Source organism: Bombina bombina, chromosome 5 (assembly GCF_027579735.1).
Source record: "Bombina bombina isolate aBomBom1 chromosome 5, aBomBom1.pri, whole genome shotgun sequence".
Taxonomy (NCBI): Eukaryota; Metazoa; Chordata; class Amphibia; order Anura; family Bombinatoridae; genus Bombina; species Bombina bombina.
The window spans coordinates 543,206,907-543,231,929 of NC_069503.1; the positions used below are offsets into that span (position 1 = coordinate 543,206,907).

Below are 25,023 nucleotides of genomic sequence, written 5' to 3' on the forward strand. Positions count from 1 at the left end.
CTGAGCATGCACAGTTGTAATGGTCTTAGATGAATTCGCGCAAAAGGAACTATGTCCATTGCCGCTACCATCAAACCTATTACTTCCATGCACTGCGCTATGGAAGGAAGAGGAACAGAATGAAGTATTTGACAAGAGTTTAGAAGTTTTGATTTTCTGGCCTCTGTCAGAAAAATCCTCATTTCTAAGGAGTCTATTATTGTTCCCAAGAAGGGAACCCTTGTTGACGGAGATAGAGAACTTTTTTCTACGTTCACTTTCCACCCGTGAGATCTGAGAAAGGCCAGGACAATGTCCGTGTGAGCCTTTGCTTGTGGAAGGGACGACGCTTGAATCAGTATGTCGTCCAAGTAAGGTACTACTGCAATGCCCCTTGGTCTTAACACCGCTAGAAGGGACCCTAGTACCTTTGTGAAAATTCTTGGAGCAGTGGCTAATCCGAACGGAAGTGCCACAAACTGGTAATGCTTGTCCAGAAATGCGAACCTTAGGAACCGATGATGTTCCTTGTGGATAGGAATATGTAGATACGCATCCTTTAAATCCACCGTGGTCATGAATTGACCTTCCTGGATGGAAGGAAGAATTGTTCGAATGGTTTCCATTTTGAACGATGGAACCTTGAGAAACTTGTTTAGGATCTTGAGATCTAAGATTGGTCTGAATGTTCCCTCTTTTTTGGGAACTACGAACAGATTGGAGTAGAACCCCATCCCTTGTTCTCCTAAAGGAACAGGATGAATCACTCCCATTTTTAACAGGTCTTCTACACAATGTAAGAAACATAATTTATGCTTACCTGATAAATTCCTTTCTTTTGTTGTGTGATCAGTCCACGGGTCATCATTACTTCTGGGATATAACTCCTCCCCAACAGGAAATGCAAGAGGATTCACCCAGCAGAGCTGCATATAGCTCCTCCCCTCTACGTCACTCCCAGTCATTCGACCAAGAATCAACGAGAAAGGAGAAACCAAGGGTGAAGTGGTGACTGGAGTATAATTTAAAAGATATTTACCTGCCTTAAAAAACAGGGCGGGCCGTGGACTGATCACACAACAGAAGAAAGGAATTTATCAGGTAAGCATAAATTATGTTTTCTTCTGTTATGTGTGATCAGTCCACGGGTCATCATTACTTCTGGGATACCAATACCAAAGCAAAAGTACACGGATGACGGGAGGGATAGGCAGGCTCATTATACAGAAGGAACCACTGCCTGAAGAACCTTTCTCCCAAAAATAGCCTCCGAAGAAGCAAAAGTGTCAAATTTGTAAAATTTGGAAAAAGTATGAAGCGAAGACCAAGTTGCAGCCTTGCAAATCTGTTCAACAGAGGCCTCATTCTTAAAGGCCCAAGTGGAAGCCACAGCTCTAGTAGAATGAGCTGTAATTCTTTCAGGAGGCTGCTGTCCAGCAGTCTCATAGGCTAAACGAATTATGCTACGAAGCCAGAAGGAGAGAGAGGTAGCCGAAGCCTTATGACCTCTCCTCTGACCAGAGTACACGACAAACAGGGAAGACGTTTGTCGAAAATCCTTAGTTGCCTGCAAGTAGAACTTGAGGGCACGAACTACATCCAGATTGTGTAGAAGACGTTCCTTCTTTGAAGAAGGATTCGGGCACAGGGAAGGCACCACGATCTCTTGATTGATGTTCCTGTTAGTGACTACCTTAGGTAAGAACCCAGGTTTTGTACGCAGAACTACCTTATCTGAATGAAAAATCAAATAAGGAGAATCACAATGTAAAGCTGATAACTCAGAGACTCTCCGAGCCGAAGAAATAGCCATTAAAAATAACACTTTCCAAGATAACAACTTTATATCAATGGAATGAAGGGGTTCAAACGGAACTCCTTGTAGAACGTTAAGAACAAGGTTTAAACTCCATGGCGGAGCAACAGTTTTAAACACAGGCTTGATCCTAGCTAAAGCCTGACAAAAGGCCTGGACGTCTGGATTTTCTGACAGACGCCTGTGTAACAAGATGGACAGAGCTGAGATCTGTCCCTTTAATGAGCTAGCCGATAAACCCTTTTCTAAACCTTCTTGTAGAAAGGACAATATCCTAGGAATCCTAACCTTACTCCAGGAGTAACCTTTGGATTCGCACCAGTATAGGTATTTACGCCATATCTTATGGTAAATCCTTCTGGTAACAGGCTTCCTAGCCTGTATCAGGGTATCAATAACCGACTCAGAAAAACCACGTTTTGATAAAATCAAGCGTTCAATTTCCAAGCAGTCAGCTTCAGAGAAGTTAGATTTTGATGTTTGAATGGACCCTGTATCAGAAGGTCCTGTCTTAGAGGTAGAGACCAAGGCGGACCGGATGACATGTCCACTAGATCTGCATACCAAGTCCTGCGTGGCCATGCAGGCGCTATTAGAATCACTGATGCTCTCTCCTGTTTGATTTTGGCAATCAATCGAGGAAGCAGCGGGAAGGGTGGAAACACATAAGCCATCCCGAAGTTCCAAGGTGCTGTCAAAGCATCTATCAGAACCGCTCCCGGATCCCTGGATCTGGACCCGTAGCGAGGAAGTTTGGCGTTCTGGCGAGACGCCATGAGATCTATCTCTGGTTTGCCCCAACGTCGAAGTATTTGGGCAAAGACCTCCGGATGAAGTTCCCACTCCCCCGGATGAAAAGTCTGGCGACTCAAGAAATCCGCCTCCCAGTTCTCCACTCCCGGGATGTGGATTGCTGACAGGTGGCAAGAGTGAGACTCTGCCCAGCGAATTATCTTTGATACTTCCATCATTGCTAGGGAGCTTCTTGTCCCTCCTTGATGGTTGATGTAAGCTACAGTCGTGATGTTGTCCGACTGAAACCTGATGAACCCCCGAGTTTTTAACTGGGGCCAAGCCAGAAGGGCATTGAGAACTGCTCTCAATTCCAGAATGTTTATTGGCAGGAGACTTTCCTCCTGATTCCATTGTCCCTGAGCCTTCAGAGAATTCCAGACAGCGCCCCAACCTAGTAGGCTGGCGTCTGTTGTTACAATTGTCCAGTCCGGCCTGCTGAATGGCATCCCCCTGGACAGATGTGGCCGAGAAAGCCACCATAGAAGAGAGTTTCTGGTCTCTTGATCCAGATTCAGAGTAGGGGACAAGTCTGAGTAATCCCCATTCCACTGACTCAGCATGCACAATTGCAGCGGTCTGAGATGTAGACGTGCAAAGGGTACTATGTCCATTGCTGCTACCATTAAGCCGATCACCTCCATGCATTGAGCTACTGACGGGAGTTGAATGGAATGAAGGACACGGCATGCATTTAGAAGCTTTGTTAATCTGTCTTCTGTCAGATAAATCTTCATTTCTACAGAATCTATAAGAGTCCCCAAGAATGGAACTCTTGTGAGAGGAAAGAAAGAACTCTTCTTTTCGTTCACTTTCCATCCATGCGACCTTAGAAATGCCAGAACTAACTCTGTATGAGACTTGGCAGTTTGAAAGCTTGAAGCTTGTATCAGAATGTCGTCTAGGTACGGAGCTACCGAAATTCCTCGCGGTCTTAGTACCGCCAGAAGGGCACCCAGAACCTTTGTGAAGATTCTTGGAGCCGTAGCCAATCCGAATGGAAGAGCTACAAACTGGTAATGCCTGTCTAAGAAGGCAAACCTTAGATACCGGTAATGATCTTTGTGAATCGGTATGTGAAGGTAAGCATCCTTTAAATCCACTGTGGTCATGTACTGACCCTTTTGGATCATGGGTAAGATTGTCCGAATAGTTTCCATTTTGAACGATGGAACTCTTAGGAATTTGTTTAGGATCTTTAAATCCAAGATTGGCCTGAAAGTTCCCTCTTTTTTGGGAACCACAAACAGGTTTGAGTAAAACCCTTGTCCTTGTTCCGACCGCGGAACCGGATGGATCACTCCCATTAATAACAGATCTTGTACACAGCGTAGAAACGCTTCTTTCTTTATCTGGTTTGTTGACAACCTTGACAGATGAAATCTCCCTCTTGGGGGAGAGAATTTGAAGTCTAGAAGGTATCCCTGAGATATGATCTCTAGCGCCCAGGGATCCTGAACATCTCTTGCCCAAGCCTGGGCGAAGAGAGAGAGTCTGCCCCCCACTAGATCCGGTCCCGGATCGGGGGCCCTCGGTTCATGCTGTCTTTGGGGCAGCAGCAGGTTTCCTGGCCTGCTTGCCCTTGTTCCAGGACTGGTTAGGTTTCCAGCCTTGTCTGTAACGAGCAACAGCTCCTTCCTGTTTTGGTGCAGTGGAAGTTGGTGCTGCTCCTGCTTTGAAATTCCGAAAGGGACGAAAATTAGACTGTCTAGCCTTAGCTTTGGCTTTGTCTTGAGGCAGGGCGTGGCCCTTACCTCCTGTAATGTCAGCGATAATTTCTTTCAAACCGGGCCCAAATAAAGTTTGCCCCTTGAAAGGTATATTAAGTAATTTGGCTTAGAAGTTACATCAGCTGACCAGGATTTTAGCCACAGCGCCCTACGTGCCTGAATGGCGAATCCTGAGTTCTTAGCCGTAAGTTTGGTTAAATGTACTACGGCCTCCGAAATGAATGAATTAGCTAGTTTAAGGACTCTAAGCCTGTCCGTAATGTCGTCCAGCGTAGCTGAACTAAGGTTCTCTTCCAGAGACTCAATCCAAAATGCTGCCGCAGCCGTAATCGGCGCGATGCATGCAAGGGGTTGCAATATAAAACCTTGTTGAACAAACATTTTCTTAAGGTAACCCTCTAATTTTTTATCCATTGGATCTGAAAAAGCACAGCTATCCTCCACCGGGATAGTGGTACGCTTAGCTAAAGTAGAAACTGCTCCCTCCACCTTAGGGACCGTTTGCCATAAGTCCCGTGTGGTGGCGTCTATTGGAAACATCTTTCTAAATATTGGAGGGGGTGAGAACGGCACACCGGGTCTATCCCACTCCTTAGTAACAATTTCAGTTAGTCTCTTAGGTATAGGAAAAACGTCAGTACTCGCCGGTACCGCAAAGTATTTATCCAACCTACACAATTTCTCTGGTATTGCAACAGTGTTACAATCATTAAGAGCCGCTAAAACCTCCCCTAGTTAATACACGGAGGTTCTCCAATTTAAATTTAAAATTTGAAATATCTGAATCCAATCTGTTTGGATCAGAACCGTCACCCACAGAATGAAGCTCTCCGTCCTCATGCTCTGCAAGCTGTGACGCAGTATCAGACATGGCCCTAGTATTATCAGCGCACTCTGTTCTCACCCCAGAGTGATCACGCTTGCCTCTTAGTTCTGGTAATTTAGCCAAAACTTCAGTCATAACAGTAGCCATATCTTGTAATGTTATCTGTAATGGCCGCCCAGATGTACTAGGCGCCACGATATCACGCACCTCCCGGGCGGGAGATGCAGGTACTGACACGTGAGGCGAGTTAGTCGGCATAACTCTCCCCTCGCTGTTTGGTGAAATTTGTTCAATTTGTACAGATTGGCTTTTATTTAAAGTAGCATCAATACAGTTAGTACATAAATTTCTATTGGGCTCCACCTTGGCATTGGAACAAATGACACAGGTATCTTCCTCTGAATCAGACATGTTTAACACACTAGCAATAAACTTGCAACTTGGTTACAATCTTATTTAACAAAAACGTACTGTGCCTCAAAGAAGCACTAAACGATTAAATGACAGTTGAAATAATGAACTGAAAAACAGTTATAGCATCAATCCTTAAAAACAACACAACTTTTAGCAAAGGTTTGTTCCCATTAGTAAAGTAACAATAATTAAATTTGAAACATAAAAATTACAGAGCAACGTTTTTAGTCACAGCCAATATATAAGTCTCACAGCTCTGCTGAGAGAATCTACCTCCTCCACAGAAGTTTGAAGACCCCTGAGTTCTGTTAGAGATGAACCGGATCATGCAGGAAATACAAGAGTAACTGACTGGAAATTTTTGATGCGTAGCAAAGAGCGCCAAAAAACGGCCCCTCCCCCTCACACACAGCAGTGAGAGAGAAACGAAACTGTCACAATTAAAACAAGCAACTGCCAAGTGGAAAAATAATGCCCAAACATTTATTCACTCAGTACCTCAGAAAATGCAAACGATTCTACATTCCAGCAAAAACGTTTAACATAATAAATACCTATTAAAAGGTTTAATGTACTTTTAACAGAGTAATTCCAGTGAAATACCATCCCCAGAATACTGAAGTGTAGAGTATACATACATGTCATTATAACGGTATGGCAGGATTTTCTCATCAATTCCATTCAGAAAATAAAAACTGCTACATACCTTAATGCAGATTCATCTGCCCGCTGTCCCCTGATCTGAAGCTTTTACCTCCCTCAGATGGCCGAGAAACAGCAATATGATCTTAACGACTCCGGTTAAAATCATAGTAAAAACTCTGGTAGATTCTTCTTCAAACTCTGCCAGAGAGGCAATAACACGCTCCGGTGCTATTGTAAAATAACAAACTTTTGATTGAAGTTATAAAAACTAAGTATAATCACCATAGTCCTCTCACACATCCTATCTAGTCGTTGGGTGCAAGAGAATGACTGGGAGTGACGTAGAGGGGAGGAGCTATATGCAGCTCTGCTGGGTGAATCCTCTTGCATTTCCTGTTGGGGAGGAGTTATATCCCAGAAGTAATGATGACCCGTGGACTGATCACACATAACAGAAGAAATGCCTGTTTTTTTATGTGGTCTGAAGACAATTGAGACCTGTGGAACCTCCCCCTTGGGGGAAGCCCCTTGAATTCCAGAAGATAACCTTGGGAGACTATTTCTAGCGCCCAAGGATCCAGAACATCTCTTGCCCAAGCCTGAGCGAAGAGAGAGAGTCTGCCCCCCACCAGATCCGGTCCCGGATCGGGGGCCAACATCTCATGCTGTCTTGGTAGCAGTGGCAGGTTTCTTGGCCTGCTTACCTTTGTTCCAGCCTTGCATTGGCCTCCAGGCTGGCTTGGCTTGAGAAGTATTACCCTCTTGCTTAGAGGACGTAGCACTTGGGGCTGGTCCATTTCTGCGAAAGGGACGAAAATTAGGTTTATTTTTGGCCTTGAAAGACCTATCCTGAGGAAGGGCGTGGCCCTTGCCCCCAGTGATATCAGAAATAATCTCTTTCAAGTCAGGGCCAAACAGCGTTTTCCCCTTGAAAGGAATGTTAAGCAATTTGTTCTTGGAAGACGCATCCGCTGACCAAGGTTTTAGCCAAAGCGCTCTGCGCGCCACAATAGCAAACCCAGAATTTTTCGCCGCTAATCTAGCCAATTGCAAAGTGGCGTCTAGGGTGAAAGAGTTAGCCAATTTGAGAGCATGAATTCTGTCCAAAATCTCCTCATAAGAAGAATCTTTATTGAGCGCCTTTTCTAGTTCATCGAACCAGAAACACGCTGCTGTAGTGACAGGAACAATGCATGAAATTGGTTGTAGAAGGTAACCTTGCTGAACAAACATCCTTTTAAGCAAACCCTCTAATTTTTTATCCATAGGATCTTTGAAAGCACAACTATCTTCTATGGGTATAGTGGTGCGTTTGTTTAGAGTAGAAACCGCCCCCTCGACCTTGGGGACTGTCTGCCATAAGTCCTTTCTGGGGTCGACCATAGGAAACAATTTCTTAAATATAGGGGGAGGGACGAAAGGTATGCCGGGCCTTTCCCATTCTTTATTTACAATGTCCGCCACCCGCTTGGGTATAGGAAAAGCTTCGGGGGCCCCGGGACCTCTAGGAACTTGTCCATTTTACATAATTTCTCTGGAATGACCAAATTCTCACAATCATCCAGAGTAGATAACACCTCCTTAAGCAGGGCGCGGAGATGTTCCAATTTAAATTTAAATGTAATCACATCAGGTTCAGCTTGTTGAGAAATTTTCCCTGAATCTGAAATTTCTCCCTCAGACAAAACCTCCCTGGCCCCCTCAGACTGGTGTAGGGGCACTTCAGAACCAATATTATCAGCGTCCTCATGCTCTTCAGTATTTTCTAAAACAGAGCAGTCGCGCTTTCGCTGATAAGTGGGCATTTTGGCTAAAATGTTTTTGATAGAATTATCCATTACAGCCGTTAATTGTTGCATAGTAAGGAGTATTGGCGCACTAGATGTACTAGGGGCCTCCTGTGTGGGCAAGACTGGTGTAGACGAAGGAGGGGATGATGCAGTACCATGCTTACTCCCCTCACTTGAGGAATCATCTTGGGCATCATTTTCTCTAAATTTTGTGTCACATAAATCACATCTATTTAAATGAGAAGGAACCTTGGCTTCCCCACATACAGAACACAGTCTATCTGGTAGTTCAGACATGTTAAACAGGCATAAACTTGATAACAAAGTACAAAAAACGTTTTCAAATAAAACCGTTACTGTCACTTTAAATTTTAAACTGAACACACTTTATTACTGCAAATGTGAAAAAGTATGAAGGAATTGTTCAAAATTCACCAAAATTTCACCACAGTGTCTTAAAGCCTTAAAAGTATTGCACACCAAATTTGAAAGCTTTAACCCTTAAAATAACGGAACCGGAGCCGTTTTTATATTTAACCCCTTTACAGTCCCTGGTATCTGCTTTGCTGAGACCCAACCAAGCCCAAAGGGGAATACGATACCAAATGACGCCTTCAGAAAGTCTTTTCTATGTATCAGAGCTCCTCACACATGCATCTGCATGTCATGCTTCCTAAAAACAAGTGCGCAATAGAGGCGCGAAAATGAGGCTCTGCCTATGATTAGGGAAAGCCCCTAGAGAATAAGGTGTCCAATACAGTGCCTGCCGGTTATTTTACATAATTCCCAAGAATAAAATAATTCCTCAAAGCTATGAAGTATAAAATATGCTTATATATCAATCGTTTTAGCCCAGAAAATGTCTACAGTCTTAAAAGCCCTTGTGAAGCCCTTTTTTTCTTTATGTAATAAAAATGGCTTACCGGATCCCATAGGGAAAATGACAGCTTCCAGCATTACATCGTCTTGTTAGAAATGTGTCATACCTCAAGCAGCAAAAGTCTGCTCACTGTTTCCCCCAACTGAAGTTAATTCCTCTCAACAGTCCTGTGTGGAAACAGCCATCGATTTTAGTAACGGTTGCTAAAATCATTTTCCTCTTACAAACAGAAATCTTCATCTCTTTTCTGTTTCAGAGTAAATAGTACATACCAGCACTATTTTAAAATAACAAACTCTTGATTGAATAATAAAAACTACAGTTAAACACCAAAAAACTCTAAGCCATCTCCGTGGAGATGTTGCCTGTACAACGGCAAAGAGAATGACTGGAGAAGGCGGAGCCTAGGAGGGATCATGTGACCAGCTTTGCTGGGCTCTTTGCCATTTCCTGTTGGGGAGGAGAATATCCCACAAGTAAGGATGACGCCGTGGACCGGACACACCTATGTTGGAGAAATGTCTAATTTTAGCGATGTTTTTAAGGTGGAAGCGTCAATGACAGCTTGAAGTCTTTTGTGGTATTTGTGGATGAGGCTCTTTAGCTTCTCAGATGGTAAAGCTGCCCATTCTTCCTGGCAAAAAGCCTCCAGTTCCTTTAAATTCTTGGGCTGTCTTGTATGAACTGCATGTTTGAGATCTCCCCAGAGTGGCTCAATGATACTGAGGTCAGGAGACTGAGATGGCCACTCCAGAACCTTCACTATATTCTGCTGTAGCCAATGACAGGTCGACTTGGCCTTGTGTTTAGGATCATTGTCATGTTGGAATGTCCAAGTACGTCCCATGCGCAGCTTACGGGCTGATGAATGCAAATTTTCCTCCAGTATTTTTTGATAACATACTGCATTCATCTTGCCATCAATTCTGACCAAATTGCCTGTGCCTTTGTAGCTCACAAACTCCACCTCCGTGTTTCACAGTAGGAATCGTGTACCTTTCATCATAGGCCTTGTTGCGTTTATGGTTGTGGCCAAAAAGCTAAATTTTGGTTTCATCACTCCAAATAACTTTGTGCCAGAAGGTTTGAGGCTTGTCTCTGTGCTGTTTGGTATATTCTAAGCGGAACACTTTGTGGCATTTGTGTAATAATGGCTTTCTTTTGGCGACTCAACCATGCAGCCCATCTTTTTTCAAGTGCCTCCTTATTGTGCATCTTGAAACAGCCACACCACATGTTTTTAGAGAGTCCTGTATTTCACCTGAAGGTATTTGTGGGTATTTCTTTGCATCCTAAACAATTTTCCTGGCAGCTGTGGCTGAATTTTTAGTTTGTCTACCTGACCATGGTTTGATTTCAAAAGAACCCCTCATTTCCACTTCTTGATAAGCGTTTGAACACGGCTGATTGGCATTCTCAATTCCTTGGATATCTTTTTATATCCCTTTCCTGTTTTATACAGTTCAACTACCTTTTCCCGCAGATCCTTTGACAATTCTTTTGCTTGCCCCATGACCCAGAAACGTCAGTGCAGCACTCGATGAAAGATGAAGGGTCTGTTATACACACTCCACTAATTACAAGCAAACAGATCAGAGGTGAGTATGGTTACCTTTAATAGCCATTCAAACCCCTTTGTGTCAACTTGTGTGCATGTTATCAGGCCAAAATCACCAGGGTATGTAAACTTTTGATCAGGGTCATTTGGGTAGTTTCTGTTGTCATTATGATTTAAAAAGAGTAAACACTGTTGACAGATAATAAATGGCTTCAGCCAAACACTAACCATGAGTGAAAGAAAAGTTTATATATATATATATATATATATATATATATATATATATATATATATATATATATATATATATATATATTATTGAGGTTTAAAAAAGAAAGGAACAATACAAAATCACCATACATAAAACACTGACAGTCAGTTAATAGGATGATTAACATATCAGGCAGGCTGATATCCAAGAGTGTATAATTATGCATGCAATCATGGTAACATAACCCTTTTTCTATGCCAAGAATAAAAGCATGAAGTCAGAAATGTACTACTGCAAGAATATAACTTTATATACCACCTTTTAATTTAAATCTTCCTTATCAAGCATAAGCATCTCTTGCACCTCCAAGACAATATTTACTATACAGCAAACTGACATTAGGAAAACTCCCTGAAAGAGGTCACCTTTGGACCTCTGAATCATTAAAGTTTAATTTTGACTTCAATTTCCCTTTAAAAGGGACAGTAAACACATCAAGATATAAACATAAATTGTTTAATTACATGTAGTAAAATAACTTTGCAATATACTTTCATTATTTATTTTGTTCTCCTTTCTTGTAATTTAATTCTGAATATTGTGGGCTTTCCAATTCATGTTAAACATGGAAGTGCAGACACAGCTATATTGCACACAGTGATTGGTTGCACACTCTAGTAAGCTGTATATAACCCTTCCTAATTGGCCTCAGCAGAAAAGGGAACCTAAGTTAAAATATGGCGGCACCCACTGCTTTATGGACATAAACTCTACCCTTATATTTTCAATATTAAAACAATAACAAATTATGACTTACCAGATAATTTTCTTTCCTTCGATACAGGGAGAGTCCACAGCTGCTTTCATTACTTGTGGGAATACAGAACCTGGCCACCAGGAGGAGGCAGAGACAACCCAGCCAAAGGCTTAAATACCTCCCTCAATTCTGCAGAGGGAACAAGAACAGTAGGAAAAATATAAGGGTGAAAAAGGTGCCAGAAGGAAAACAATTTAAATTTAGGAGAGCACTTGCGGGAACTGTAGACTCTCCCTGTATCGAAGGAAAGAAAATTATCTGGCAAGCCATAATTTATATTTTCCTTCTAAATACAGGGAGGGTCCACAGCTGCATTAATTACTTATGGGATAATTATACCCAAGCTACAGAGGACACTGAATGCGAACGGGAGGGACAAATAAGAGGCGGCCCCATCTGAGGGCACCACAGCCTGCAAAAAAACAACTCCCAAGGCTTCCAAAGAAGCAAAACTTAAAGAAAAAAAGTGCAGGATGCTAGGAGGACCAAGTATCCGTCCAACAATCAGTACCATAGGAACTCATGTCAGAGACCCCCAAAGATGTCAACGCACTTAAACTGAGTCATAGACCACTATGGAGGCTTTGGTCCTGCTGTCTCCTAAAGCCAGATAAACACACACCTCCCCTAACAAGGACGTTCTGATAAAGTCTGACAGAAACTTCAAGGTAAGATTCCCCAAAAAAAGAGGAGAACCTCATCCCATTTGGACAATGGGTAGCCCTATTAGAAGGGAGAACCCAAGAAGGAAAACATATTATAATAGTTGAAACACCTGAACTATAACACATGGAAACACTACAGCAGACAAAATAGGTCCTTGAATAAGATAAAAAAAAAAAAAACTCCTGTACAGGTACAAAGGAAAACCGATGTAACTCCTGAAGGACAAATCCAACCCCCAAGGAGCAGGAAATAGACATGCCAACACTGTCGCAGGCAGTGCCCTAACAAAATAACTTAACACTTGGAAGATCAAGATTTCTGAACCAAGTACTAACAGAGGAAAAACTACCTGTGAAAACATACCAGAGAAAGGACCATAACTGGGTCCATCTGCAACTTTCCGCTTGCTAGGCAGCTAGGCCAACCCAGATTATCTTGGCAGGCAGCCCCTCGAAGAAGAACTAGTTAGACAAACCCTTCACCAGCTCATCTTAGAGAGGAAAGATCACCCCGACCAAAAAACTTGAATCTTCGATTGGAAAACTCCAACAATCTCAAACATCAAAGTCGATAGAACCAAAAATCCCATGAGACGAAACATCCTTATAAGAAGAGTTTATATAACAACCCAGAGCTCTAAAAAACAAACAACTATCCGAAACGGAATAGAAAAGCAAAGAAAAACAGGCAACCGCCCTGAAAAGGAGGGTGCAAACATGGACCTAGCCCCTCTAATGAAAAAGCGCACCATCTTAATAAAAAGAAACGCTGCAGCTCTCCAAACAAAAACCTGTATGTTCCGTATCAGCCTAGTAGCCCAAACATTCTTACACATAAGCAGTCAAATCACATAACAATAAACGAATAAAAAGTCCCCCTGTTAACCCTATGATTCCATAAAGATAAAGGAGTCCCACTGAGACCCTGTCTTCTATCGTTAACAAGTGTATAAAGTAATGAAATGATCTTACCGGAATCTATGCCGTGGAACAGTGACACGGTCCTTCAAGTTTGACAGATTGTAGCAGCGCCTCTGACATGGACTTGAGTGAAGAAGCAGGCAGTCAACTCTGATTGCTTAAGGAGCTGTTAATATGAGTCTGGATGGGTTCGCAGAAAGACTCTCCCTGCATCTCCAGACTCTAAGTTTCGCCAATGCTCTCGCTGAGAGGCTGACAAGACTACTGAAAACTCCAGTTCCATCTCAGAGTACTACCCTCCATAAGGAACTACTCCGAAAACCTCTGACACTTCTCTGCCAACCTCCTGTGACGAAAGGCAAAGAATGACTGGAGGATGGAGGAAGTGAGGGAGGTATTCAAGCCTTTGGCTGGGGTGTTTTTGCCTCCTCCTGGTGGCCAGGTTCTGTATTCCCACAAGTAATGAATGCAGCTGTGGACTCTCCCTGTTTAGAAGGAAATAATTGTTAAAAACACATTACACAAATTATTCTCATGCCAAAATTTGCACTGAATACATCATCCAAGCAATGATTTATTTAGTATGTAATGTCCCTTTAAGAAAAAGACAAAATTACACTACATTATAGACAATATTTGTGACATTGCACAAGTGGAAAAAAAAATGTGTGTTCATATTGTGGTTCGAAAACAGACATAAATATAGCTATACCTAGGAATACAAGCCAGGTATGAGATGAGTCGCCTGAGATCCTCTTGTCGTATTCTATCATGATTGCTGCGTGCAGGAAACGTTAGAACTGGACCACCCCGTTTATCTCGACCACCTTAAAAGGAACAAAAAATAAGATTAAGTTAGAATTACTAAATAAACAAAACGACAAAGATAATCACTCTAATAAAAAATAAAGTAAGAAAAAAGAAGAAAGACACCAACGCTTATTTAAAGGGACCGTAAATTCAAGATTAAACTTTAATGATTCAAACAAGTCCTCTTGGTTTACCCTTTTATCCTTTGTTAATTTTTTTTAGAGTTTACCTAGGTAGGCTCAGGGGCAGCATAGCATTACTGGGAGCTAGTTGGTGTTTGGATGCTGCAAATATATGTTTCTTGTCATTGGCTCACCAGATATGTTCAGCTAGTTGCCAGTAGTGCATTCCAGTACACTGCCCCTTTAATACTTAGCCACTCGCTTTAAATTAGTTTGTTTCCTGCTCCAATTAATCACTGTGTTGCTGGTTTAGGCAATTTACATCAAACCTAGGTACAGATTTTCATTTTTAGCCACTATGGAATGTGAGACAGGCACACAAAGCAAGGTATTTTACAGCAAACATAAGCACAATAAATAAGTAAATGTATATAGCAATGCAATGTCTCTAAAAGAACATGAAACCCAAATGTTTTTTTGTTTTGTTTTTTTTTTATATTTTTATTAAGATTCATTTCAGGGCAAACAAAACAAAAATCTCCGTACAATTTATACAGATAAGTCATATTAACACACCAGAAAAGCATAGCATAGATATGAGACAGTTGCAAAATTAGAAAACAAAATTTTTGCCCATTGACATTATCAGCCCTCGGATCAACCTATGAGGCCACTCTTGGGCCTCTGATGGTCATAGAAAAGATTTAACGTGAAGAAGGCTATCAGAAGTTGTAGGAGGACCACTTTTGGATCCCAAATGAAGAATCTTTGTTTTTAAACTTTTTAGCATAATATACAGCCTATAATTGTTAACCCCTAGAACTGAATAAAACTTATTGACAGAAAATCCCCATACACAAAGGTAAAGACAAAAGAAATAAAACAAACTCTCTTATAAGCTTAGCATTAATACAAACTTGTGGGGGAAACGTATAGGGGATATGCATCAAGTGACAAACATACTGGGCTGTCTTTGGACCCTTAGAATTATGTATAATATAATTTGAGGTAGGCCATTTTTGGACCTTAAATGATGTAGCAAATAGATGTACAGGGAGCCAATTTACCTACTAAGTATGGAGATTATGTAGAAAGATATGTTGGGGGACATTACGTATATTCAGAACTCCATATTAGGCTAGGAAAAGTATATCCATATCTTGGGAGGATCAACAGCAATATATCAGGAGTATCAGTAAAAACAGGTCAACTAGTGCCATAAGAGAGGACATATTATAATCAGAAGGAGTATTATGTAGCTTTAAATATACATCTGAGGAGAGCTAACATGCTATAAGCCTGAACAATAAAGTGTGCCAGCAAGTATTTGTAAGCTATGCCACTCGTGTATAAACACATCTCAGGATAGAAACTGAACTTTGTGTCTAGTATCAGGGGTAGCTGATTTAGTTTTATCCCACTCCATCATGATAAAAAAGCATTAACATTCACATGTTCAGTAGGCTTTACTTGGTAATTAATATCTTCTTTGGGGCAGTGCCTCTGTGAACTGGGTCTCCAAAATTTTATGAGTCAAGATTAAATCTATAGGCTTAAACATTGAATGCCTATTATATTAACTCCTATGTCGTACTGCACCGCCTCGGCCGCTGACTACACAGCACAAACACAGTGAGCAGGCTGGGGAGTATGGGAAAAGTTAAGGACTAGATGTAGCGCCCCCTAAAGAAAAAAAAAAAAAACAGAACATGTATACAAAGTAGGGGGGGACCCTATAATTTAATAGATACTATCATCTGGCTAAATTACTAAGGATAGGGTCTAAAATATATCAGCTATGCAGCACTGGGAAATAAAGGATATATCATAAACAGTAACGAATATCAGGAGGGTACAATGAAGAGTAGTCTTGTGTCTGAATAGAGTATAGTCAGTTACATATCAACCTCATTTCTCTGATCTTAGAATCATCACAAAGAGAGCACACAAAACAGAGTGCAAGCATAAATTGTTCAAATTGAGGTGTCACCCTACTCCCATCCGACTGTTCATACATACATGTTGTGAACACCGATGTCAAATCAGTATACATGTCCCAGACTTGGTCCGGCAAGCAGACTTTTCTAGCCAGCTATGACTCTGTAGCAATAACACCAGGAAGTTGTCTTTCTGAGCATGCCTCCCCCCCTGGATCAAAAAGTCTCCGTTACCACTCACTGATCGTTAAAGTAGGCATCAAGCATAGCAAACTCCTGTTTAGTCTGCTACCATACCCTAGGGTACAGTCCGGTGCTAGTCCTACCAACATGGAGCCGTTAATGTTGTGGGTGAGGGGCCGCTTGCCACTCGAGCCTCTCCTTGCTGCCTCAAACGTAACAGGCTTCCCATCTCCAACAAAGATTTCAGTTTGTCCCCTGTATTCATCTATTCCCATCTCTCGGGTGTCCCATGTGGTGTCAAATGCCTCTGTCAATACCATATTAGGCTCCATATCTATCTCACAGCCCTGCCGATGGTTAGGCGTTAGCTTTAGGTTGCCTGTCGCGGCATTCTCCTGATGATCGTCTCTGATAGGCATAAATTTCACACAGTTGGGCTCTTTTATTGTGTAGTGGCCGATAAGAAAGGTTAAATCAGCCCAGCCGGTGCAAACAAGTTGCCCAGTAGTATCTCTCATAGGGACTGCCATAGCTCCGGGACTGAAGAGTATTCTACACAGTTCTTCTTCTAATCTCCGGAAATGATTATTTAGGAGCTGCGTCACTGTGCGTTCCCACTTGTCCACAGCCTCCATGATTGAGACAGTATTTGTACAGTTCGCCCCAACACATGAAACACTTAAGGAAATCTTAGTAAATTGGCTCCCTTCTGTAATATAGTGAACAGTCTATAAAGGACTGCTATACCCAGATTACGGGGGGGGGGGGATTGGGAGTCAGGATCTTGTAGAGAGGCCGCCGCCTAAGATCTCAACGGGCCAGATCTGGGTCCCAACGATCATTAGCTCTGTACCGTTAAGGTAGTTGTATGCTGTGCTCTGTAATCTATTAAAAGATAAGTGATATACCTATATAGGGTCCAGAATTACTGCTTGAATCGGCGGATTACACAGTTCACTTTAGGAGCCCCAGATATTGCGACCGTTCATGGCCGCTGCCTAGCCACGCCCCCCCTAAATGTTTTTTTTATCATACATGCGTACAATAAAAAAAAAAAAAAGCCTATTTATTAAATTTACAGGTAGGTAGACTAAGGAGCATGTTGCTAGAGCAATACATGGAAACAGTTTTGCAAGAATACTTTTATCTGTTATACACTTTTAAGCACCAAATGGCAACAGTGTTTATCACAGTAAAAAACATTGTTGAAAAACTGCTGTCATAAAATGTTCACACACCTAAACCTATGTATTTTCTTCAACAAAGGTTACAAAAAAAAGTTTCATGCCCCATTTAATTCATTACATTTATACAACATTTACTTTCAAGTTTAATGTCTCTTTAAACCTAACAACACTTATAATAAGCACTCTATTCACAGATGAGAAGATAGTACCAAAAATGAATTCATGATAGCGCAATGTATTATGGGAGCAATGCCTTGCAGAGCTCATCATAACAGCTGAGATCTGTGAGTAGATAATACCAGAACATCAGCAAAAAGCTACAAAACAAAGCAACTAACCACTCTGACTGAAACACAAGGCAAAATATGAAGATCATTATCTTGAGTTATCTGTACATTTGTTTTAAACTCTGTCTTTAAATAAAAATGCTTTAGAGAATGATCAGAAGCACTTTGAACTGAAGGACTGAATTGAGACAATGATATCTTGGATGATAACTAGCTAAAGCATCAGACACCATCTAAGCTGTTTTTTAACAAACAACATTATTATTTGTGAGCTGTTTTTTAACACACATTTTTTATTCAATGATGATTTTCCCAGGCACCGACATCAAAATTACAGAAAGATGTGTATGATTTGCAGTCCGTTTGTGTCATGGATAGAGGTGTACCACTTTACCAGCTCTGCCCGACAGACTGGAAGGGACAGGGGAACGAGGGGTTAATTAATCCCAAACCCTACCACTATAACCAGTGTACAACACAATGAAAATGAAATAAGAAAAGGGCGCCTCATAGTGTAATACGTCCTTTGTTATAAGGTGTGTGATAATGGTAAAAAGAGGCTTACCAGAAATTCTGGCACTGTACTGTGACCAGTGCTATCAGACAGACTAGCGCTTACAGCGGCTAGCACACTGTTTCCCTGTGTTCCTCGTCAGGTGCAAGATCAAGCGAATGTAACAGCTCAGATAGTAGAGGACGGACAACACCGGAACAGCAAACAGGCTGACAACTTCGTTAATGCTTGAAAGGTAAACGCGTTTACCTTTTAAGCATTAACAAAGCGTTTACCTTTTAAGCATTAACAAAGTTGTCAGCCTGTTTGCTGTTCCGGTGTTGTCCGTTCTCTACTATCTGAGCTGTTACATTCGCTTGATCTTGCACCTGACGAGGAACACGGGGAAACAGTGTGCTAGCCGCTGTAAGCGCTAGTCTGTCTGATAGCACTGGTCACAGTACAGTGCCAGAATTTCTGATAAGCCTCTTTTTACCATTATCACACACCTTATAACAAAGGACGTATTACACTATGAGGCGCCCTCTTCTTATTTTATTTTCATAGAATTACCTTCCACCGGGTCAAGAGGAGCTACCTGAACGAATCACGTTCATCGCCTACAGAGGATTATTTTAACTGTTTGCAGAGGAATTTTTAACTGCATTGGAAAACAAGCAAGTTTCTACACATGAACTTTATGTTTTAGTTTTATTTTCATTTTAGATTTTGATTGTTTTACTACCGCATTGATTACTCATTTTTTATTACTGTCATACATTTTATTTTATTTATATTCCTTTTCTTTTTGGAGAGCGCTCCTCTATTGGATCCCCCTCTGGGATCTATATAGTGTACAACACAGGGTTAACTAAGCCCGCCCTCTACATTCAATTTACTACAGACAGGGCTAAATATTAATATTATTAGTTCTTTGTAGAGTGCCAACAGGTTCGGCAATGCTATAAATATAGGAATACTATGCAAAGGTAGCATTAATAGGAGACAAATGCGTAGAGGGCCCTGCCAAGACTTGCACTGTTGTAAATCACCTCTCATTAATGAGATCTACAAAACAGCGGGGCTCGTAGGCTTACATGCTAATATCCACCCTGCCACTAGCTTGCCAAAAGATAGAGCTACTTGCTAAGCGTTGACAACAAGGAGAGTGTGGGCATGAAGGGGTTAACCTCACAAAGGTCTCCAGCTGCCTTATCCAAAACCTTTACCAGGGCATAAAAGCCAACCCACATTAAAAGGATTTGAAACCCAATTTGTTTCTTTCATAATTAAGACAGAGCATACAATTTGAAACAACTTTCCAATTTACTTCCATGATCTAATATGCTTCATTCTCCTGATATCTGTTGTTGAAAGGCATATCTAGATCGGTTCAGGAGCTTATAAATGTATTTAGCTAGCTCCCAGGAGTGCATTGCTGCTTCTTCAATAATAGATACCAAGAGAATAAAGCAAATTTCATAACAGAAGTCAATTTGAAAGTTGTTTAAAAGTGTATAATTTATCTGAATCATGAAAGACAAGTTTTGGGTTTCATGTCCCTTTAACCCTCAAATCCTACCTATATCACCCCAATAATCAATATTAACAAATATTCACCTTTGCTACAAGGCTTGCCACAGACAGATAAATTTGCCAAGCTGTGACAACAGGAAGTAGTGTGGGCATAAAGGGGGTTAACCTCACAGGGTCTTCAGCGGTTCAGCCGCCTTATTCCAAATCCTTACCAGGTCATAAGGACCAACCAAAATGTATCCCCAAAATCATGCCTACACTACCCCAAACATGAACATTCGCTGCCACCACCTAAAAAAAACGTTGCTCAGGGATTTTTGGGCTACCCCTAAACTACAGTTGCCTCAACACCTGCAGACAAAAACAAATATATCACAATAATACTTTGGTAACATTATTCCCAAGCTAAGGAAGTCGTGAATTCAGCAACCCATAGCCTGTAACCTTCAGCAAAAAAAGATTTACCAAGCATAATACAAGGACCTGAAGGATAAGAAACGGGTAACACTCACAATAATTATCAATAGCACAAATAAATGTGAATACTACAAATAAATGTGAATAATCACTGTAAGCAGGGGGCGAAACTGCGACGGGGCCCCTAGCTTTAAAAAAGGGGGGGGAAAAATTTCAATTAAAAACGTTGACCTGCCACTACCTGCACTGATATCATGTGAGAGCGACATGATGCCTCACTAGTGTGACTACAGGGATTAGTGTTTCTGTTTCACACATTGGGTTTTGTGTGTATGTATGTATGTGACTGTGTGTGTATTTATGCATATATGTGTGTGTGTGTGTGTGTGTATGTATGTATGTATGTGACTGTGTGTGTATTTATGCATGTATGTGTGTGTGTGTGTGTGTGTGTGTGTGTGTGTGTGTGTGTGTGTGTGTGTGTGTGTGTATGTATGTATGTATGTATGTATGTGACTGTGTGTGTATTTATGCATGTGTGTGTATGTTTGTGGAACCAGCAAATTACAGACCTTGTTGCTACAGCATGGGGGGGGGTGTAAACAGTGTCACTATACAGTACCACTATATACAGTACGGGGGGCTGAACCATGTCAATGACTACTGTGGTCACTTTATAAAATACTGGGGCGGTTAGGGTCAGGCCAGCCATCTCACCGGCAGATTACAGACTGTGACACTAACTCACTATATACAGCACTGGTGGGTTAAACAGTTTCACTATATACAGTAATAGGGGGTCAGAAAATCTCACAGACTGTGGGCACATGGTACCTCCTTTTGCAGACATGTAATCTAATTCACATTTTTTTTCTGTGTTAAATGTAACAAAAAAAAAGTAAATTTATGCTTAGCTGAAAAATTAATTTCTTCTATGGTAAGACGAGTCCACGATTCATCCTTTACTTGTGGGATATTATCCTCCTGCTAACAGGAAGTGGCAAAGAGCACCACAGCAGAGCTGTCTATATAGCTCCTCCCTTAGCTCCACCCCCAGTCATTCGACCAAAGGTACAGGAAGAAAAAGGAGAAACTACAAGGTGCAGAGGTGACTGAAGTTTAAATAAAAAAAAATATAATCGGTCTTAAAATGACAGGGCGGGCCGTGGACTCGTCTTACCATAGAAGAAATTAATTTATCAGGCAAGCATAAATTTACTTTTCTTCTATAAAGGTAAGACTAGTCCACGGATTCATCCTTTACTTGTGGGATACAATACCAAAGCTACAGGACACGGATGAACGGGAGGGACAAGACAGATGGTTCAACAGAAGGCACCACTGCTTGAACAACTTTTCTCCCAAAAATAGCCTCCGAAGAAGCAAAGGTATCAAATTTGCAAAATTTGGAAAAGGTATGAAGCGAAGACCAAGTCGCAGCCTTACAAATCTGTTCAACAGAAGCATCATTTTTAAAAGCCCATGTGGAAGCCACCGCTCTAGTAGGGTGAGCTGTAATTCTTTCAGGAGGCTGCTGTCCAGCAGTCTCGTATGCCAAACGGATGATGCTTTTCAGCCAAAGGGCAAGAGAGGTAGCCGTAGCTTTTTGACCTCTACGTTTTCCAGAATAGACAACAAACAAAGAAGATGTTTGACGGAAATCTTTGGTCACTTGCAAGTAAAACGTTAAAGCACGAACCACGAACAAGTTGTGCAATAGACGCTCCTTCTTAGAGGAAGGATTAGGACACAGAGAAGGAACAACAATTTCCTGATTAATATTCTTATTAGTAACAACCTTAGGAAGGAATCCAGGTTTGGTACGCATGGAAAACAAGATAAGGCGAGTCGCATTGCAATGCAGATAGTTCAGAAACTCTTCGAGACGAAGAGATGGCAACTAAAAACAGAACTTTCCAAGATAGAAGCTTAATATCTATGGAATGCATAGGTTCAAACGGAACCCCTTGAAGAACTTTAAGAACTAAATTCAAACTCCATGGCGGAGCAACAGGTTTAAACACAGGCTTGATTCTAACTAAAGCCTGACAGAACGACTGAACGTCTGGAACATCTGCCAGACGTTTGTGCAGTAGAATTGATAAAGCAGATATCTGTCCCTTTACGGAACTAGCTGATAGCCCCTTCTCCAATTCTTCTTGGAGAAAGGACATAATCCTAGGAATCCTGATCTTACTCCATGAGTAGCCTTTGGATTTGCACCAATAAAGATATTTACGCCATATCTTATGATAAATTTTCCTGGTGACAGGCTTTCGAGCCTGAATCAAGGTATCTATGACCGACTCCGAGAAACCCCGCTTGGATAAGATCAAGCGTTCAATCTCCAAGCAGTCAGCCGCAGAGAAACTAGATTTGGATGCTAGAACGGACCTTGAATCAGAAGGTCCTGTCTCAGTGGCAGAGACCATGGTGGAAGAGATGACATGTCCACCAGGTCTGCATACCAAGTCCTGCGTGGCCACGCAGGTGTAATCAAAAACACCGAAGCTCTCTCCTGTTTGATTCTGGCAATCAAACGAGGAAGGAGAGGAAATGGTGGAAACACATAAGCCAGGTTGAACGACCCGGGTATTGCTAGAGCATCTATCAGTACTGCCTGAGGGTCCCTTGACCTGGACCCGTAATGAGGAAGTTTGGCGTTGTCCATTGCCGCTACCATTAAGCAGATTACCTCCATACACTGAGCCACTGATGGCCGAGGAATGGAATGAAGAGCTTGGCAGATGGATAAAATTTTTGATTTCCTGACCTCCGTCAGAAAATTTTTCATGTCCACCGAATCTATCAGAGTTCCCAGGAATGGAACTCTTGTGAGAGGGATAAGTGAACTCTTTTTTACCTTCACCTTCCACCCCGTGAGATCTTAGAAAAGCCAACACGATGTCCGTGTGAGACTTGGCTAGTTGGTAAGTCAACGCCTGGATTAAGATATCGTCCAGATAAGGCGCCACAGCTATGCCCCGCGGCCTTAGAACCGCCAGAAGGGACCCTAACACCGTTGTGAAAATTCTGGGAGCCGTGGCCAACCCGAAGGGAAGAGCCACAAACTGGTAATGCTTGTCCAGAAAGGCAAACCTGAGGAACTGGTGATGATCTTTATGGATAGGAATGTGTAGATACGCATCCTTTAAATCCACAGTGGTCATATATGGACCCTCCTGGATCATCTGCAAAACTCCCCCTTGGGGGAGAATCTTTGAAATCTAGAAGATACCCCTGGGTTACGATTTCTAAAGCCCAGGAGTCCTGAACGTCTCTTGCCCAAGCCTGAGCGAAGAGAGAAAGTCTGCCCCCTACTAGATCCGTTCCCGGATCGGGGCTACCCCTTCATGCTGTCTTGGTGGCAGCAGTGGGCTTCTTGGCCTGTTTACCCTTGTTCCAAGTCTGGTTAGGTCTCCAGACTGACTTGGATTGAGCAAAATTCCCCTCTTGCTTTGCAGCAGGGGAAGAGGTAGAGGGACCACCTTTGAAGTTTCGAAAGGAACGAAAATTATTTTGTTTGGTCCTAATCTTATTCGTTTTATCCTGAGGAAGGGCATGGCCTTTCCCTCCAGTGATGTCTGAAATGATCTCTTTCAGTTCAGGCCCGAATAGGGTCTTACCCTTGAAAGGGATGGCTAAAAGCTTAGCCTTCGATGACACATCAGCAGACCAAGACTTAAGCCATAACGCTCTATGCGCTAAAATGGCAAAACCTGAATTCTTCGCCGCTAATTTAGCCAGTTGAAAAGCGGCATCTGTAATGAAAGAATTAGCTAGCTTGAGAGCCCTAATTCTATCCAGAATATCCAGAATATCATCTAATGGGGTCTCAACCTGAAGAGCCTCTTCCAGAGCCTCGAACCAAAAGGACGCTGCAGTAGTTACAGGAACAATGCACGCTATAGGTTGGAGAAGAAAACCTTGATGAACAAATATTTTCTTCAGGAGACCCTAAAGCATACACGTTCTGCAAAACAGCCTAAACATGCACCAAATTTTTCAAAATTTTGTAAGCAGACACAATATATGTAGTTAAGATTGCCCCACAAGGTATTTTAACATTTAACCCTTTAATGTGCAAACCGGATTGAAAATAGGCCCAGATCCGGAAAAAACACCCTCAGCACCTTGCCACAGCCCTGCTGTGGCCCTACCTGCCCTCAAGGATAGTAAATGTGGGGTTAAAGCTTCGATTTGGCCCAAAACATCCACCAGGGCCCTCAGGAGTTAGAGCTTGCTGCGATAAACTAACTGCGCATCTGAGGCGCAAAAATAGGCCCCGCCCATCTCACTCGATGTCTCTACAGCCTCAAAGAACCGCACCAGAGCAGTTATAACTAGCCATGTGGGTTCTGAGACCCAGAAATTAAGCCATGTGTGCCCTCAATAAAGTTGCCCAAAAAGTTCTGTTAAAAAGGTCAGCTGGAACACCCACTGAAAGTGGTTCTATAACAAAAAGAGAAGACACTCCCTCTTCCTCTGCATATGAAAAGACCCTTTACACAAAGAGGAGCAAGCTGGAGTAGGTATACATCAGTATTCTCCTAAAACTTTGGGTCTTGGTTAGGAGTCTGAAAATCAGCGCAATGTTATTTAAAAATAAGCAAAACTATACTTTTTTTTATTTTATTTTTTTAAACTGTATAGGCTATATAAATGGATCATCTACAAAACATTTACGCAAAGAAAAATCTAGTGTATAATGTCCCTTTAACTATAAAATTGCTTGGAACCCCAAAATTCTGCACTATTTGACTCATGCCAGATATTTTGTTCACCGAGAATACAACCATGATAAGTAACTTAGAAAATCTAACTGGTTTGTTCTGAGCGGAATAGTCTCACTTCAACTTTGAGTGAAAATTTGCAAACTTCTGTGATCTTCCATATGCATCTGAGCTCTCCATTGTTGTGAAATGTATATCCTAAGACATAAACTTAAAACCCGACCTTGAATTTCTATAATTCTAAATTAGACTCTATTTAGACTCTGCTAAATAC

General features: G+C 41.8%; 1 protein-coding gene across 6 annotated transcripts in view; it reads right to left on the bottom strand.

Annotated features, from left to right (window-relative positions):
• Positions 1-25,023, bottom strand: part of LOC128660571 (triple functional domain protein) — a 763,036-nt gene that overhangs the window by 461,604 nt on the left and 276,409 nt on the right. For all 6 annotated transcript variants that reach the window (XM_053714497.1, XM_053714496.1, XM_053714493.1 and 3 more), the window contains exon 3: positions 13,757-13,871. In XM_053714497.1, coding sequence (XP_053570472.1) covers positions 13,757-13,871 — 115 coding nt within the window. The remainder of the gene's footprint in view (positions 1-13,756; positions 13,872-25,023) is intronic.